Genomic DNA, 17,166 nt, shown 5'->3' with positions numbered 1-17,166 from the left:
CATATGATATTGCTATTTTTAATTTTTGGGGAAATCTCCATACTGTTTTCCATTGTGGCTACATTTCCACCAGCAGTGTATGAGGATTCCCTTTTCTCCACATCCTCTTCAATATTTGTTATTTTTTGTCTTGGTGATTATGGCCATTCTAACAAGCGAAGGGTGATATCTCATTGCAGTTTTGATTTGCATTTCCCTAATGATTAGTGATGTTGAACATCTTTTCATGTACCTGTTTGCCATCTGTATATCTTCTTTGGAAAAATGTCTGTTCAAATCCTCTGCCTAATTTTTGATTGGGGTATTTTGTTGTTGTTGAGTTGTATTAGTTCTTTATATATTTTGGAAATTAACACCTTGTTGGATACATGATTTTCAAATATTTTCTCCCAGTTGGTAGGTTGTCTTTGTTTTGTTGATGGTTTCCTTTGCCTTGCAGAAGTTTTTAGTGTGATGTAGTCCCATTTGTTTATTTTTTCTTTTGTTTCCCATGACTGAGTAGACACAGTGTTTGAAAAGATGCTAATAAGCCCCATGTCAAAGAGTGTGCTGCCTTTATTTTCTTCTAGGAGTTTGGTGGTTACAGAAATTACGTTCAAGTCTTTACTCCACTTTGAGTTAATTTTTGTGTATGGTGTACGATTATGGTCTACTTTCATTCTTTTGCATGTGGCTGTCCAGTTTTCCCAACATAATTTATTGAAGAGAGTTTCCTTTCTCCGTTGTATGTTTTTGGCTCCTTTGTCAAAGATTAGCTGTGCACAGATGTGTGATTTTATTTCTGGGCTTTCAATTCTGTTCCATTGTACTGTGTGTCTCTTTTTGTACCAGTACAAGGCTGTTTTGATTACTATAGCTTTGTCATATATTTTGAAGTCAGGGATTGTGATGCCTCCAGCTGTGTTCTTTTTTCTCAGGATTGCTTTAGCTATTCAGAGTCTTTTGTTGTTCTGTATATTTTAGGATTCCCTGTTCTATTTCCAAGAAGAATGTCATTGGGATTCTGACTGGGATTGCATTGAATATGTAGATTGCTTTAGGTAATAGGGACATTTTAACTATGTTTATTCTTCCAATCCATGTGCATGGAATATCTTTCCATTTCTTTATGTCATCTTCGATTTCTTCCAATAATGTCTCATAGTTTTCAGTGTATAGGTCTTTCACCTACATGATTAAACTTAATCCTAGATATTTTATTCTTTTTGTTGCAATTGTAAATGGAATTGTATTCTTGACTTCTATTTCTTCTAATTCATTATTAGTGTATAGAAATGCAACTGAATTTTGTAAGTTGATTTTTGTACCCTGCAACTTTGCTGTAATTGTTGGTTATCTCTAATAGTTTCCTGGTGGATTCTTTAGGGTTTTCTGTATATAGGATCATGTTGCCCACAAACAGCAAAAGTTTCACTTATTCCTTTCCAATTTGGATACCTTTTATTTCTTTTTCTTGCCTAGTTGCTCTGGCCAAAACTTCCAGTACTGTGTTGAATAGGAGTGGCGAGAGTGGGCACCCTAATCTTGTTCCTGTTCTCAGAGGGATGGCTTTCAGTTTTTCACTGTTGAGTATGATGTTGGCTGTGGGTTTTTCATACATGGGCTTTATTATGTTGAGGTACTTTCCTTCTATACCCATTTTATTGAGAGTTTTTATCATAAATGGATGTTGGATCTTGTCAGATACATCCTCTGCATCTATTGAGATGATCATGTGGTTTTTATTCCTCATTTTGTTAATGTGGTGTATCACGTTGATTGATTTGTGGGCATTGAACCATCCGTGCATCCCTGGTGTAAATCCCACTTGATCATGGGAGGAGGGGCAGGAGTTCTGCCACAGTTTCTTTATCCATTCATCCTTTGACAGACACTTAGCTTGTTCTCATGTCTTGGCTATTGTGAGTAATGCTGCAATGAACATGGGGATGCAGATATCTCTTCAAATAGTGTCTTCATTTCCTTCAGATATATACCCAGTAGTGGAATAGCTGGATCCTAGGGTAGATCTATTTTTAATTTTTTGAGGAACCTCCGTACTGTTTCTGCAGTAGCTGCACCAATTTTCATCCTCCCAACAGTGTACAAAGGTTCCCTTTTCTCCACACCCTCGCTAACACCTGTCATCTCTTGTCTTTTTTATAATAGCCATTATAACGGGTGAGAGGTGGTATTTCATCGTGCCTTTGATTTGCATTTCCCTCGTGATTAGTGATGTTGAGCACCTTTTTGTGTACTTGTCAGCCTTTTAAATGTTTTCTTTGGAAAAATACCTATTCAAGTCCTTTGCTCATTTTTTAATCAGGTTCTTTGGGTTTTGCTATTGAGTTGTATGGCCTTGTGTAATTTGGATATTAACTTCTTTTCAGAAGGTGGTTTGCAAGTGTTTTTTGCCATTCCATAGGTTGCCCTTTTATTTTGCTGATGGTTTCCTTTGCTGTACAGAAGCTTTTTAGTTTAACGTAGTCTCACTCATTTATTTTTGCTTTTGTTGCTTGTGCTTTTGATGTCCTATGTAAAAAATGTTTGCCAAGACCAATGTCAAGGAGCTTTTCCTCTATGTTTTTTCAAACCCCAATGTCCACCTGGCCTTTTCCTTGGTTCTAGGGCTTTCCTTACTCTGGCCTTGCCTTACTTCTCATTAATTAATTAATTAATTCTCTTAACAAATGTTGACTGAGAATTATTAAGTTCCCATAAATGTGCTGAGGGCTAGGAGCACAGCAGTGAGCAGAAGAGATCAGGTCCCAGTTTTCATGGAGCTTACATTTTGCACTGGGGGGGTGTCAGACTACAAAAGTGAATAAATGAGATAATAATTACAGATTGTGGTCGTTGATATGAAGGAGGGAAAATGGGAGTAAGAGGGGTAGACAGCAGAGGCCCCTGAGGAGGAGACATTTGGACTGAGACCTGAGAGTGATGAAGAGGTAGGCACTAATGAAAAGCTGCAGGAAGAGCGTAGTTCCAACAGAGGGGACAGTAAGTGCAAAGGGCCTGAGGCAGGGCAGACCTTGATATGTTTCAGGAACACAAAGGAGGCCATTGTGGCTAGAGTGTAGTGACTGAAGGGGTGGTATTAGGAGACAGGACTAGAGAGGTCATTTATTGGGTACCAGCTGTGACTAAGACACAACCCCAGTCTCCTGGTGCTCACTCTCCCATTTGCTCAGACTGCTTGCTGCCTGACTATGATACTTCCCTCTTCTTCTCTGAATCTTCCCCACCCTTCAAGACAGGTCCTGGTCATCTCTTCCGAGAAACTTCTCCATCTCTCCCAGCTCTTAGTCATAGGGGCATCCAATGTGTATGCAGAAGTGGGCAGCTCTGCCCACTCTCTTGCCTGCTAGGCCAGTGTTTCTCAAGCTATGGTCTTCAGGCCGCCTGCGTCACAGCCCCCTAAAACGTTCCTAAGGTTTAAATGTATTTTTAGTGAAATTATTAAGTTATAGCAAGTAGAAAGTTTAAGGACTTTACCATTCATCCATAGATGCTTCAGTTCTGTTTTGATTTTTTAAGAAATAAAACACATTACAAATACAGGAGAAGCCTGAATGCTTGTGAAAAGTGCAGATCCAGAGCCCTACCCTGGATCTGCTCGGTCAGAATCTCTGGAAGTGGAGCTGGGACTGTGCATTTTTAACAATCCCCCCGCCCTCCTCCTCCCTCATGCACCCTCATTCCTCTGCGTAGTGAAGACTGAGAATTACTGATATACAACAGTTAGAATGTGCCCCATCCATGCAGTCTCCTGTCCTTCCTTCCCAAAGGCTGAGGGTCTCAGTCTTTGCTGTGCTCAGAATCACCCAGGGAACTTTTAGCAATGCAGAGGCCCAGGCTACCCCTGAATCCTGTCGATCAAACTGGGGCAGGGGTGTCAGGCAACTCTATTACCAAAACCTCAAACGTGGGTTTTGGATGGTAGCAGGGGTTGGGAGCTAGGGGGAGTGGGGAGGACCCATCTCCCTTCTGCCATTTGAGACACTCCTGGGATCATCAAAGTCAGGATTCAGATATCCTTCCACCTGCTGTCTCCTGGAATACTGACAACAAGCATTTCCCGTGCCCCTGCCGAGTGCTGGGCAGAGCCGCTAGCAAAAGATGTTGCTCAGACATGATGGGGAAGAGGCCCTGACCCATGTCTGGGCTGCAGTCCTAGCTCAGACGTGAACTCAGTGGGTGGACTTGGAAGTAGAGTTGCCAGATTTAGCAAAGAAAAAGACAGGACACCTGGTTAAACTTGAATTTCAGATACCTAAAGAATAATTTTCTAGTAGAAGTATGTCCTAGATGTTGCACGGGACATACTTGTACTGAAAAAAAATTATTGCTGGGGCCGGCCTGGTGGTGCAGTGGTTAAGTTTGCACATTCTGCTTTGGCGGCCCAGGGTTCGCCAGTTCAGAGCCCAGGAGCAGAGCTACACATCACGTGTCAAGCTTTGCTGTGGTAGGTGTCCCACATATAAAGTAGAGGAAGATGGGTATGGATGTTAGCTCAGGGCCACTCTTCCTCAGCACAAAAGAGGAGGATGGGCAGCAGATGTTAGCTCAGGGCTAATCTTCCTCAGAAAATACATAAAAAATAAAATGAAATAAATGATTCCTTGTTTATCTGAAATTCAGATTTAACCAAGAGTCCGGTATTTTATCTGGCAGCCCTACCTGAGGGAGTATCTTTTGCCCCTGTGAGCCTCAGTTTCCCCATTTGGGAAGGGGGGGGCGTGGGCTGGGTGACTTCCCCGAGTCCTTGTGGCTTGGAGGCTCCAGCAGTCAGTTCAGATGCATCCCACAACTCTGGGAGCCTTTCTCCCCAGCCCCGCCAGGGGGCGCCCTGACCCTCCTCAGCGGCCTCACTGGCCTCCAGCTCAGCTCGGTCCCTCTGGCTCTGGGGGAACATCTGGAAACCAGGTTGTGAGGCCACTATGGCCCAAGGTCCTTACTCATCCCATTATAGCCTACTCAGAAGGAGAGAAGGGGAGATCTCATAGAGTCTCTGAAGATGGGACCATCTCAGCCAGCTCCCCTTCTACCATGATTCAGAAGGGGGAGACGGGACCCCTAGAGGGGAAGGCACTTGTCCAGGCGCACACTGCTGTCCTGGAAACTGGACTCCTGCCTCCCTGTTCAGGGCCCCTTTACCTCCTTACGGAGCCCTTATTGCTCTGTTTCCTGCTGGACACGTTTAACCCTTGCAGTCTTGTAGCCAAAACCAATGCAAACACCAGGCACCCCAGCACAGCCTAACAGCTGACATGCCTGAGCCCCTTGGCAAAGGGAATGTGGCACTGACGCAGGAAACCTTACAACTGAGAGAGGACCAGGGATAAAGGACCGGTCTAGGTGGTGGGGAAAGAGCAAGCCCCTCACAGTTAATTGGGAGTATCATTATTAGTATTATTATCAGCTTCCTCCATGCCAGACACAATGACCTGTGAAGCAGGGACCACTAGCATCAGAGGATATGAGAACAGATGAGGAAACAAGCTCAGTGTTGGGTCATTGGATTGAGTGGGGCTCAGTCTAGTTTTGCAGCGGATGTTGGGAGGGAGGGAGACCTCTGACCCCAGGGACCTCGATGGTCTCCAAAGAACCCACAGCCCCTTCAGAGTAAAGAGGAATTGCCCAAAGGGAGGGATACCCACCACTTCAGAGCAGGAGATGACTTTAGGAGAGCACAGATTTGGCATGAACTCACAGTGAATTAGGTGTAATTTGATTCTCTTTTGGACAGTCTGGTTATCAAACAGAAAGTCACAGATTTCTTGTTTTCACAAGGAACAGAGCATCCTTTGAGCACAGGGCACATTCGTAATTGCATAACGTTGCTTTTTCACTGAATTTAGATTTTTTTGTTGTATTTATCTTTAAGGCTTATCTCTATTTATGGTAAATGACGTTGATTTTCCGCCCAAAGTAATGAGATCATTCTCTTTAAAGGTTAAGTTGTTTTTTCTTTTAAGTGATTTGATTTAAAGGGACGGAAAGCACAGAGAGGAGGATAGGCAAACACTGCCTTTAAGGATTCTGGACTCTGAGGGCGCCTGTCAGCTCAGTGGATCAGTTTTGCTGCAGCCGGCGGGATATGCAGCCCTGCCCTGTCCTCCAGGCCCCTGGGCTGATTCCTGCTTCGTGCCAGGTATGGGGGAGAAAGCTCTGGGTTCCAGGTCCTTCCTTTTTTCATTGTCTCATCACATGACTGAGTCACTCAGCTTCCCTGAACCTCAGTTTCCTCATCTGTAAGTTGATGGCAGAGCTGTTGTAACAGTGAGTTTGTGCATCACATGGATTGTCTGCCCCAGGCTGACCAAGGCGTGAGATTACACCCTGCCGTCCTCAGGGCAGATGTCCTATCTCCTTCTCTACCTGAAGGAACACCCCATCTGAGCCGCGTTCCATAAAGCGCTCTGCTTTATTTCCTTTATAGCAAGTGTTTCTACTCGAAACGGTATTAACTTATACATTGTCTGCCCAGCCAGACAAAGCCTCCAGGGCAGAGGGACCGTGCTGGCCTTCCTCATGAGAACATAGGACATGCCGAGCATCCTGCAGGCACCTGATAAACATTGCGAACAAATAAACGAGCCAATACTGAAATAGACCCCGTCAGCCTCTCTGCCTAGCTTGCCGGAGATTATGAGACTAGCACTGGGCTCGCATTCCTCAGACGGCTGGGACCAAGCCGGCCAGCCTTTCCCTCCTCTTGTGTAGGAAAGAGAACACCAGGACACAGTTTGATTTTTTATGAGTTTGTATTATTTTAGTAATTTGAAAATAATTTAAAATAAGAGGGAAACAAAACAACTCTGGGCTTGGCACCTGAAGACCAGCTCTGTGGCCCGTGACACTGGAGCACACTTCTGGGGCTGTTTCTCTGTCTCGAAGGGGAGTCTCGGAACACCGCCTGAAATAGCACGCTAGCATGAGGGACGTGCATGAGCTCTGAAAAGTGCTCTGTGGACTTATGATGACATTATCTTTCCAAAATCAGAATGTCCATTTTAAAGAAAGTCCAGTCCTCTCTCTCTCTACCTCTCTCTCTCTCTCTCTCTCTGGTTTAAAACCCAACAACTTCTCATTGCACAAAAAATGGAATTCAAACTCCTTACCATGGCCTACCAGCCCACATGGTCTGGCCTCTGCCCGCCTCCTCAGCTCCATCCAGTAGGACCTCCCCTTCATTTTGTTCACAAGCCATGCTGGCTTGGAACTCATCATGCTCCCCATTTGCCTCAAGGCCTTTGCACATGCTCTTCCCCTTGCCTGGAATGTTCTTTTCCTGTTCTCTCTCCTCCCCGTAACACACTCTTAATTCCTTCTCTTCCTTTGGAACCCAGCTCACATTTTCTCCAGGAAGCCTAGAACAGCCCTATTCTATTCTATTCTATTGTCCAATAGAATTTTCTGTGATGATGAGAAAATTCTAGATCTGTCCTGTTCAATAGGATAACCACTAGCCACAGGTGGCTATGGAGCACTTGAAAAGTGTCTAGTGTGACTGAGGAACTGAGTTTTCCGTTATGATTAATTTAAATTTAAATCTAAACAGTCATGCATGGGCAGTGGCTACCACAACGGACAGTTCGACTCTAGAATAATGCTGTGTCCTCCTGCTACACACATTTATGGTTTCTTATACTCTTCCTTCATTGCACCCATCACATCTCGTGATTTATATGTAATTGTGCAATTGTTTAATCTATTCCTCGCGAGACTGTACATTCCAAAAAAACAAATGCTTTGTCTGCTTTGCCACAATTGCGTCTCCAGCACCTGGCTTAGGACCTGGTACATAGCAGGTACATCATAAACATTTATTGAATAAATGGAGGAATGAATGAATGATTCGTGAAAGGAGATAGTTGCTCAGCCTGGTGCTTCTGATAATGAAGCACAGTAATGAAAAAGGGTCAGCCCACAGGTCAGAAAATTAAAAGTGAGCTAGATTCGTGTTTATAGGATATATATTCCCTGTGTATAAATAAGCCTGTGGATGTGCAGGTGTGTGTACAAAAGTATAATAGTGTGCTTGCCAAGGTTTGCATTTGTGCAGTTGTGTGTAGACACGTATGTCGCGTGTCTGCGTGTCAGGGTAATGAGGTGACTAAGACAAAGACACAGGCAAAATCACTCAGGAAGGCAGTTTCTAAGTCCTTACTTTTTATTTTGAAAGATTTGTCAAACTCTTCACATCATGGCGAGAGTTTGCATGATTAATAAGAAGCAGCTTTTTCATGAAATGCTTGGAGGTGAACGAGTTCTCAGCCTGTGAGATCCGACCATCCCATTGACTTTGAAGTTTCTCTTGATTATTAAAAGAAAAAGGGGCAGAGGGAGAAAAGGAGGAGGAACATGCTAGAAACCGAGGGAAAGACCCCTCAGGACAGCCATCCAAACGGGAAAAAAAAAGAAAAACCCAAAAAACAAAACCAGTTCACCAACTCCACTTTTTCTATTTTACAACTTTCTACGCTTCACCCTTGATTTTGGCCTTCCTGGCTGAAACAGCCCAGCCAGCATCTCCCAAGGACGGTTCGGAGGAGAGAAGCCCTGTAGAATGTGCGGATCCACCCCCCAGAGTCCTGGAGATTCCCAGCTTCCAGAGAACTGTGGCCACAGCTCCCAAAAGTTTGAACAAACAGCCTAATGTGAAAAGAAATGGCCCTGGAAAGTGAGGGAGGAAACGGTGAGGGGCTGGGTTCCTGTGAGAGTTTACAGATTTTCCTAACACAGCCCCAGGTTCTTTCTCTCAGTTACAGCCCCAGGCAAACAGACGTGTTATCTGTGGTTCTGGTTGATGGCATCTGCAGGGATTTCTACACCACAGGTTCTCTCGTCCCAGAAATGTCCTTGCCAACGTCACGTATCTGTTACTTCCCTTTGCCCAACTTCAAGTCACGTGAGGAAGACCCACCCCACCCCCTGGCAGCCAATACCCTAAATAAAATTAACACAAAGTCTGACTTGGTGAGTATTAGTTTCAAAGAGAGAAATAGAGAGAAAATCTGAAGATGCAGTATGTGTTGAAGGCGGACTTGAGCAGATCAGTTCCCACCCATAGGCCACCAAGACGATGAGCAATGCTGCAAGAGGCAAGAGAAAAATGGGACCGTTAGTGGGTGAGCAAGAGGCCTTGATAGCGGAGCTACAACTAAGAGTGTCATGACTTGGGTTAAAATTTCCGTATTTAGCACCGTTAATGTATTCATTTAAATCTATGTTAGCACCTTGTCCCCAGGCAGAACAACAAACCATCCAAACATTTTAAACATTGGGGGAAACAGGAAGGGGAAGGTCAGAGAGGGAGAATTCTCCGGTCCTGCGGAAGGAGGCAGGAGGTTAGATCACCAGGTCCTTGTCGATATCCTCTGCAAAGCAAGAAGAGAGAGCAGAGTTAGAAACGAGGCCGTGTGCCCGTGAAGACCTGCTTCCCGAGGAGGCGGTGGGTCCCACCCATCCCCAGGAGCAGGCCCAGGGGACCAGGCCAAGGTCACCCAGGCAGTCAGGGACTGAGAACTTTGGTTTCCTGTCCCGTGTCCCTGTCACACACGCTGCCAAGTTACACTTCCTGTTTCCTCTCTAAGTGCCTCCCAGTTCCCAAAATAGTGCCTGACAGAGTGAGTGCTAATGCTTGAGGAAGGGAGAGAGAGACAGCCAGATGGGACAGAGAAGGATCAAGAAGTCGCCTGAGAGAAAGGCCCACCCAGACAGGGGAGAGCAGACAGGAGTTAACTAGGCACAGAGAGCAGAATCAAGCAGAAAGCATACACAGACAACAGAGAGAACAGAGAGGAGGAAGAGAGAGGACACGGCCCCTTGGCTCAGACACTCACGCTCCTTGATGCCGAAGCAGCCGGCCCACTCATCAAGGGCGATGTACTTGTCATGGTCCAGGTCACAGGTCTCGAAAAAGCGGGTGGTGCAGTGCTCCATGGGGATGAGGGGTGCACGCAGTGGGGCCAGCTCCGTGTGGGACAGGTACCTGTGGGGAGGAGGCGGGAGGGCCTGAGGCATGGAAAAGTCCCACGCCCCAGCATGGGGAGACAGTGGGGAGTGAGCCTGGACCACAGGGCGGAAGGAGACGATGTGCAATGCAGGACCTCAGGACAGGAAGCCAGGACCCTGGGTCTACCCCCAGCTCTGCCACTGACCTGCCGTGGGACTTGGAGCACAGCGCTGCCCCACTCTAGCCTCAGCTTCCCTCTCCACTAAAGGCAGAGGAGTTGGCATAATGTCCAAGGACACTTCTAGTTCTGAGGTCCCATGGGTTCACAACAAAGGTCTCTTGATGCATTTAATTATTTCCTAATTGACTGAGAGTTGAGGGCACAGAAACTTAGAATGAAAATATTCAGCACTTCTGCTCTTGGTAGCTCAACATCTGATATGAAACAACAATGCATGTTTTCTAGGGACACACATTTATGCAGTTGCAAATGCATAGAAGAGACTAAAAAGATGCATAGAAAGGATGATGCTTCTGGGGAGGAGCGTGGGAAGTACAGGACGGGCAGTGAGTATCAAGGGAATGCTAACCTTCAAAGAGCTCTGGTTTTTTGTAGCCCATGCAGTGTGTGCGAGGGAGGCCTTCTGATTTCTCTCCCACTGTGCTCCATTCCTACTCTTCCAGCTGACCTTGACTCCAGAGCACGTGTATGATTTTTTTCCCTTGTTCCCCAGAGCCCTCAACTAGTTGTCCTCAAGACACTCTTCCCCAAGAGGCTGCCGTGTGACTCCAATTTTCTCTCTGATGGCCAGACCCCCCTCGCCCCACCCAACTCGTGGAAGGAATCACACAATGGTGGAACTGGAAGGAACACCCCCCTCCCCTTTCCTTGTAGACTGCTGGGAAAACTGAGGCCCAGGGAGGGGCAGGGACCCAGACAAGGTCGCCCCATAGCTCTGGGACAGAAGAGGGGGAGGATGGATCCCTTGTCCCAGGCCGGAGCGCCTTCCCACATGCCCTGTCCTTGCAGCCCCATCTGGGCGCCTCCCTCCTGGCCCCTTCATTGTGGTGGGATCCAGCTGCTCAGTCTAAGCTCCAGATGTCCCCTGAATTTTCCCTCCCCTCCACAGTGATGACTCCGTTGGATTCCAGCCACAGAAGGAGCCTGGGAGAGAAGCAGCAGAGAGTTTCCCAGAGCTCAGGAGACCCCAGCACCCAGGATCCTGACAGGATGGGCAGGCTCCAGGCACACGGGCTAACCCAAGAGCGGGAGGCAAGCCTTCTGGAGAGGAGTGTGCCCGGGTACAGCGTGCTCGCCCAGGCACGTGAGCAGCGTGGTCCTCCTTTCCAGGCTCCTCCAGGAACACACAGCAAGAGAAGGCCAGAAGGTGGTGGTGAGGGGCACAGCCCCTGCTCAGCCGCAGACACTGCAAGCCACCGCCTGCAACTTCTGACAGCCTGTTCTACTTTTTCCTTCTAGTGTGAGCAGCAGATCACCACCCAGAGTGTGAGTTCCATGGGACAAGGACCAAGTTCAATCCGTTGCCTGGAATAGCGCTGGGCACATCATAGACAGTAAGTGTTTGCTCACAGACCAGAGACCTGCCTACTCTTCAGGGCATTGCACAGCACTTCATGACCCATCTATCAAACCAAGGGCTTGTGATGTGGATGGAATTGGCTCTGTGAATTTTTTAAGAACTTCCAGGGCTAGGTTGCCCTGTTGGGCCGGGTCTCAGGGTCTTGCTGAAGGACTGTGAGCATGCAGGCTGCCCCACCTGGGCGCCTGCCACCCCATGGGGTCTACACTCATTCCTGGCTCAGTCTCCCTCAGCTAATGGATACGCAAGGCCTGTACTCCCAGGGTTAATGAGGGATTTTCCGTTCCCGCTGACTTCCGCCTCTTCTGGCAGGACAGTGTCTAATGGCTTTCTTCCGCCCAGTTCTGCATCCTTTCTCCGGATGCCTGTTCCTTCCTGCCCCAGCCCCTAGGCAAACCGTGGGCTCCAGGGCTGGGAGCAGTGAAGGCTGCTGAGAGATTTTCTGACCATATCAAGTGAGCCTACCAGCCCTGACTCATGAATGTCTCCATGGACTCCAGGACCAAGCCAGAGCAGCCCCCCGAGATCCTGAGGGCCTGGGGTCTTACCCATCAATGGGGTGCTGGTCCAGCTGGCCAAACTGCCAGTGCACGGGGAAGATGTACATGTTGTAGTTCTTCTCGAAGTCCCGGGCCAGCAGCTCCACTGGGTGGTCTCCAGCCTCCAGGCGCTTCTCATTCTCGTGGATCTTTTTCACCTGTGGGAGCAGAGATGCTCTGTGACAAAGCATCCAGGGAGACTGTCTGGGCCAGTCCAGGCCCCTTTCACTGCTGACAGGAGGCCATAGCAGGCAGAGACCAGCCAAGACCAAGGTTCAAAATGAGGGAAGGAAGTGGTATAGAGGATTCCAGCATCTCATGCACAAAAGTGATCTCAAAGAGTTTTGCATAGAGCTGCCACCTCACAATGACCCGGGGAACATGTTAAAATGCAGCTTCCTGGGCTTGCTTCCCAGAGACACAAATTCAGTAGGCCCGAGGTAGGGCCCAGGGGGCTGCATTTCGACACACTCCAAGTGCTTGATATGTCCCTTAAAGTTTAAGATCCACAGACTCAGAAGGAAAAAGGAATAGGGTGGTTTGTGCCTCTTTTGTTTAACACTGGGCTGAACAAATGAGCAGCAGGTCTCTTCATTACAGGACTTCTCAGTGCCTTTAAGATGTGAATGTGCACTGTGAGCCTCCAAAGGCAGCGAGGGGAAGTCTGTGTCCTGGTGCCCGGGGTAAAGGCACTCGTCAGAGCAGGGATGTAGGCTTACACTTGGGGTCTAGTTCTGGGGACAGGACTGTGGATCTCAGCCAGCTCAGGGCCAGGAGCTGTCTGGCTCAGGACCAGGCAGGTGACGTGGGACAGGCTGGAAAGAGACCACTTACTCGCAGCTTCTGCTTCTCGGTCAGAAGGTTGTTGCCCTCATCCCTTTCGTACAGAGTGACCAGGACATTCTTGAGCCAGTCCCGCATGCGCAGGGGGAATTCGGTCAGCTCGGAGTCCAGGCAGGGGGGGATGTCTAGGGTCCAAAACACACGGGTCAGCACAGACCCTGACTCTTCCCGCCCAAGGTCAACATGCTGCCTGGGCCACTCTCCCCACCCCATGCCCTCTTCCTACAGCCACTTCAATCAGTGACCTTGGCACAGTGGCTCAACGTCTTGGGGCCACAGTTTCTTTACACCACATGAGCAAAGGAGAGTATGTGTGGGGAGGAGCGCTCTGCATATGGAGAAGTGCAAAGTTGTGTCTGGTGCTCCCTTGGCCTTGATCTGATCTGCTGAGGGAAATGATCCACTACAATGGTTCCTGCACTTTTCTGGGTGATGAACCCTAAGAGCAGAGGCCCGGGACCCATGCTGGTGATGTCAACCCCTGGGAGGTGTTTGAAGCTGGGAGGCTGAAGAACAACATCTACCCACAGGCCCAGCTCAGCCGGGGTGGGAGTGGGGTTAGGAATGCTTAACCACCAGAACATTCTTTTTTTTTTTTTTTTTTTTTTGAGTAAGATTAGCCCTAAGCTAACATCTGCTGCCAATCCTCCTCTTTTTGCTGAGGAAGACTGGCCCTGAGCTAACATCTGTGCCCATCTTCCTCTACTTTAGTCCCACCACAGCATGATTTGCCAAGCGGTGCCATGTCCACACCCAGGATCCAAACCAGCGAACCCTGGGCTGCTGAAGTGGAATGTGTGCACTTAACCACTGCGCCACCAAGCCAGCCCCCAGAACATTTTTTTTTTTTTTGATGAGGAGGATTGGCCCTGAGCTAACATCTGTGCCAATCTTCCTCTATTTTGTATGTGGGAAACCTCCACAGCACAGCTTGATGAGCAGTGTGTAGGTTTGTGCCTGGGATCCAAACCTGCGAACCCCAGGCCACCAAAGGGGAGCACTCAAACTTAACCACTATGGCACCAGGCCAGCCCAACCACCAGAACATTCTTAGTGATAATGATTCCATCCTGGTCTTTGGAACTTAGAATCCCAGTATATTGGACCTGGAGATTTCATCCAAGTCTACCCGCTTATTGGACGAGTTAGAGAAGGGAGTGGAGAGAAGGGGCTTGCTCAAGACCACATTATCAGAGCTCATCCGACATCCAGGACATGTGCTTGCCTGGGGGCCCAGGGGTCTGTCCTTCCCTCATCCCTGGACTTCTGGAAAGCCCCCTCTGTGTTAGGACCACCACCTTCCTCGCCACCAGCCTGGGAGTGGAAGAGAATGTCTATGATGGAAACACTAAAAGATGGAGCGAGGGGGCTGTAGGCCCAAGAGGACGGCAGGAGCCACTTGGCGAAAGGCTCCTTGGCACCCTCCTCTGGCTCACTGCCCAAGACTTCCTACAGTGTTCATCCCCCGCCCACCCTCTCCAGGCCTGCGCCTTCTCATTCACACCCTGGGCCCCATAACTGGGGGATGGGGCTGACTGCAGGAGAATCTGGTTTTCCCCCCACCTCTCTGCAGTCTGCACACCTGAGGCAGGTGAGTGGCTCTCCCCAGGGCCATCTGGGGCCAGAATGTACCAGACACACAACGTGGATGCTGTCTTGAAGGGGAAGGAGACGTGGCCTTGGGTATTTCAAATGATAGGGCAGCTGCAATGCTGGAGGAGGCATCTGGGCCAGCTGAACCTGCACTTGGGATCCCTGACAAGAGGCCAGACAACACCCTGGCATCCTTTCCCCTAAACGCTTAACTCTGGTTTCTAGAAGAGGGTGGACAATCACACATTTTCAGTGGGCAGATAGGAATGTAATGGAGTAAAAGGGCTAAGGAGGTGACAATACTGAGTCATGGGGCCTAAGGGGAACTGACAGGTTTCCCCTATTTTAAAGCATTCAAATTCAAATATTTAACACGGCTTTATAGGCCCAGGTAGAACGTCATTTTTGCTTTACAGTGTTGAAGCAGGAAAGATTTGGGTTAGCTGCATAGAAGAATTTCCTCATTAGAGAAGAGAAATGAGTTGTCTTGGATGCTAGTGAGAGGCTCGAGAAGGCTTCCCTGATCTTGTGCTTCCACAACTGCTCAGCCCTTCCCGGGAGATGTCCTGAACTCAGAGCTGAGAGGAATCTACTCATAGACAATCATCTCAATTTATAAAGGGGCACCCTGAGGCTCAGAGAGTGGAAGAGATTTGCCCAAGATCGCACAGCATGGGGGTGGCACAGCCAGCATCAGCGTCAGTTCAGGGGTCTCTCCTCGAGATGGAAGCCCAGAAGCGCCCAAGGAAAGACTCACATTTGCAAGGCCCGATGTAGTCCAGGTGGAGCTTGTGGCCCTTCTTCGTGCCCTCCAGGGTGCACTTGGTGGCAAAGAAGTGGCAGGAGGAATCGAAGGTCTTGTTGTCATTGCTGCACACCTATCGGCAAAGCACAGGGTTTCGCACCTTTATTCCCAAAGCCTTTCACTGATAGCACCACCCTCGCCCATTTCAGAGATGGGGACACTGACGTCCAAGCAAGGAGTGTGATTAGTCCAAGGTCATATAGTGAGCTAGTGATGGGACTGTGGCAAGAACCCACTCTTTGTGCTCCCAGGCCAATATTCAGCCCATGCTGAGAGCCGATGTGGGTCTCTGAGCAGAAGCATGACTGAGTCAGGGCTGCTGTATGGGAAACCAACCTGGAAGATTCAGAAAGGATGGACTAAAGATATGGATGGGAAAAGGCAGAGTGTACAGAAAACAGTTAACACAGCCAGCCTGGGACTGTTTTCCTTAGCAAGGCCTGCTTGTAAAGTTGGCCCTTGGCTGGCGTCTGGGAGCTCGGCTGGTAAACAGTTCCCTGCCCCGTTACACACCTTTCCACATATGATAAAGGTGGCTCACTGTGCCTAGGCTGCCTGTATAAGTAGTATGATTTATGGTAAACATCTGCTTTCCTTCTGAGAATCTGGAATTTTGCTATGTGCTAGGCAGAGGATGCCTATGTGACCAGCCCCCACTTAAAACTGGGTGCTGAGTCTCTAATGGACTCCTTGGGTAGAAACCTCACTCACATGTGACTGCATTTTTGTAGCTGGGGAAAGAGTGCACTCTTTGAGACCCCTCACGGGTGGGAAAGAGTAAGCAAGCCTGTACATGGATTCCTCCAAACTCTGCCTGTGTCTTGTTCCCTTATGATCCAGCTACCTTTCCTTAATATGTTGCTGTAATAAATCTTAACTGTGAGTAAGTGTATGCTGAGTCGTGCGAGTCCTTCTAGGGAATCTCTGCACTGGGGGATGGCCAAGCATAGCCAAGGACTGAACGAGGGCAGTGGCGATAAGTAGCTGTGTTAGGAGGAGGGGGCCTTGTGTTGAACATTCTGCGTGTGCTTACTTAGCATCACTTAGATCTCACTGCAGAGGGAGAATTGATGGGCTTCGGTGACCAATGGGATAGGGGTTAAGGAGTAAAGAGGAGGGAAGAGTTGACAATAATGCTAAAATTTGGAGCCCAGAGTATAAGTTGTGTTGGGGAGAGAGTGACAATGAAGAAGCCAGATGGGAGGTTGTGGGAATAATGCTGGTACCAGATTTGCTGCTCTGAGCTAGGTCACCACTAGCACAATGGTTGGCATGAGTGGGTACTCAATAAATATTTACTTGGATGGATGGATGGATGGATGAATGAATCCTATCATGTCGAAGTAGAATGAATAGATTTGAAAGGTTAAAAAAAAAACAGCACATACTGGGTACTTACTAAGTACTGGGCATTGTCTGACTAATCCCCACCATAGCCCTATGAGATAAAGACTATTTCTATCCCCACTTTTTGTATGAAAAAATGGAGACTTGGAAAGTTTCGGCAACTTAGCTAAGATCTCACAGCTAATGAGTGGTGGAGACGGGGTTTGAACCCTTCAGGCTAACTCAGAACCCACATGTTTGTCCCTGTTGCTTTGCTAAGCTGCCTCTACGTAGAGAAAGCCCCCATCTCAGTAGCCGATGTTGTTGATGTAGTAGTTTTTTCTGAGTCTGGCATAGAGCTTGGAACAATATGGTGCTAAGTAAATTCCTGCTGGTTGCCGGAGAGATCCCGTGACAGGCAGAGCCCCCCCTGACTCATCTCCACCTTCTTTTCGTGATCAGATCTAGTGAGGGGACTTCTGAGAGTGGAGCTGCCCCTTTCAACCGCCAAGCCAC

At 48.2% G+C, this 17,166-nt stretch overlaps 1 protein-coding gene and 1 long non-coding RNA gene across 6 annotated transcripts in view; one reads left to right on the top strand and one right to left on the bottom strand.

Annotated features, from left to right (window-relative positions):
- Window positions 1–5,961: 5,961 nt before the first annotated feature.
- LOC138917448 (uncharacterized) lies at window positions 5,962–16,214 on the top strand. Its single transcript, XR_011425485.1, has 2 exons — window positions 5,962–6,136; window positions 11,074–16,214. It is a non-coding gene; the product is annotated as an uncharacterized lncRNA (long non-coding RNA).
- The window catches only part of SPARC (secreted protein acidic and cysteine rich), a 37,450-nt gene continuing 28,419 nt past the window's right edge, over window positions 8,136–17,166 (bottom strand). For 4 of the 5 annotated variants that reach the window (XM_070232632.1, XM_070232633.1, XM_070232631.1 and 1 more), the window contains 5 exons: window positions 15,277–15,397; window positions 12,918–13,051; window positions 12,093–12,241; window positions 9,831–9,979; window positions 8,141–9,365 (listed from right to left, as the gene is read on the bottom strand). In XM_070232632.1, coding sequence (XP_070088733.1) covers window positions 9,337–9,365; window positions 9,831–9,979; window positions 12,093–12,241; window positions 12,918–13,051; window positions 15,277–15,397 — 582 coding nt within the window. In that variant the 3' untranslated portion in view covers window positions 8,141–9,336. Of the gene's footprint in view, window positions 9,366–9,830; window positions 9,980–12,092; window positions 12,242–12,917; window positions 13,052–15,276; window positions 15,398–17,166 lie in introns of all 5 variants that reach the window. The other variant, NM_001143953.2, reaches the window with a different exon arrangement.

This window comes from Equus caballus, chromosome 14 (genome assembly GCF_041296265.1).
Source record: "Equus caballus isolate H_3958 breed thoroughbred chromosome 14, TB-T2T, whole genome shotgun sequence".
NCBI classification, from domain to species: domain Eukaryota; kingdom Metazoa; phylum Chordata; class Mammalia; order Perissodactyla; family Equidae; genus Equus; species Equus caballus.
Note: the sequence above shows the minus strand (reverse complement) of the source record. Positions and strands in the feature narration are given on the sequence as shown.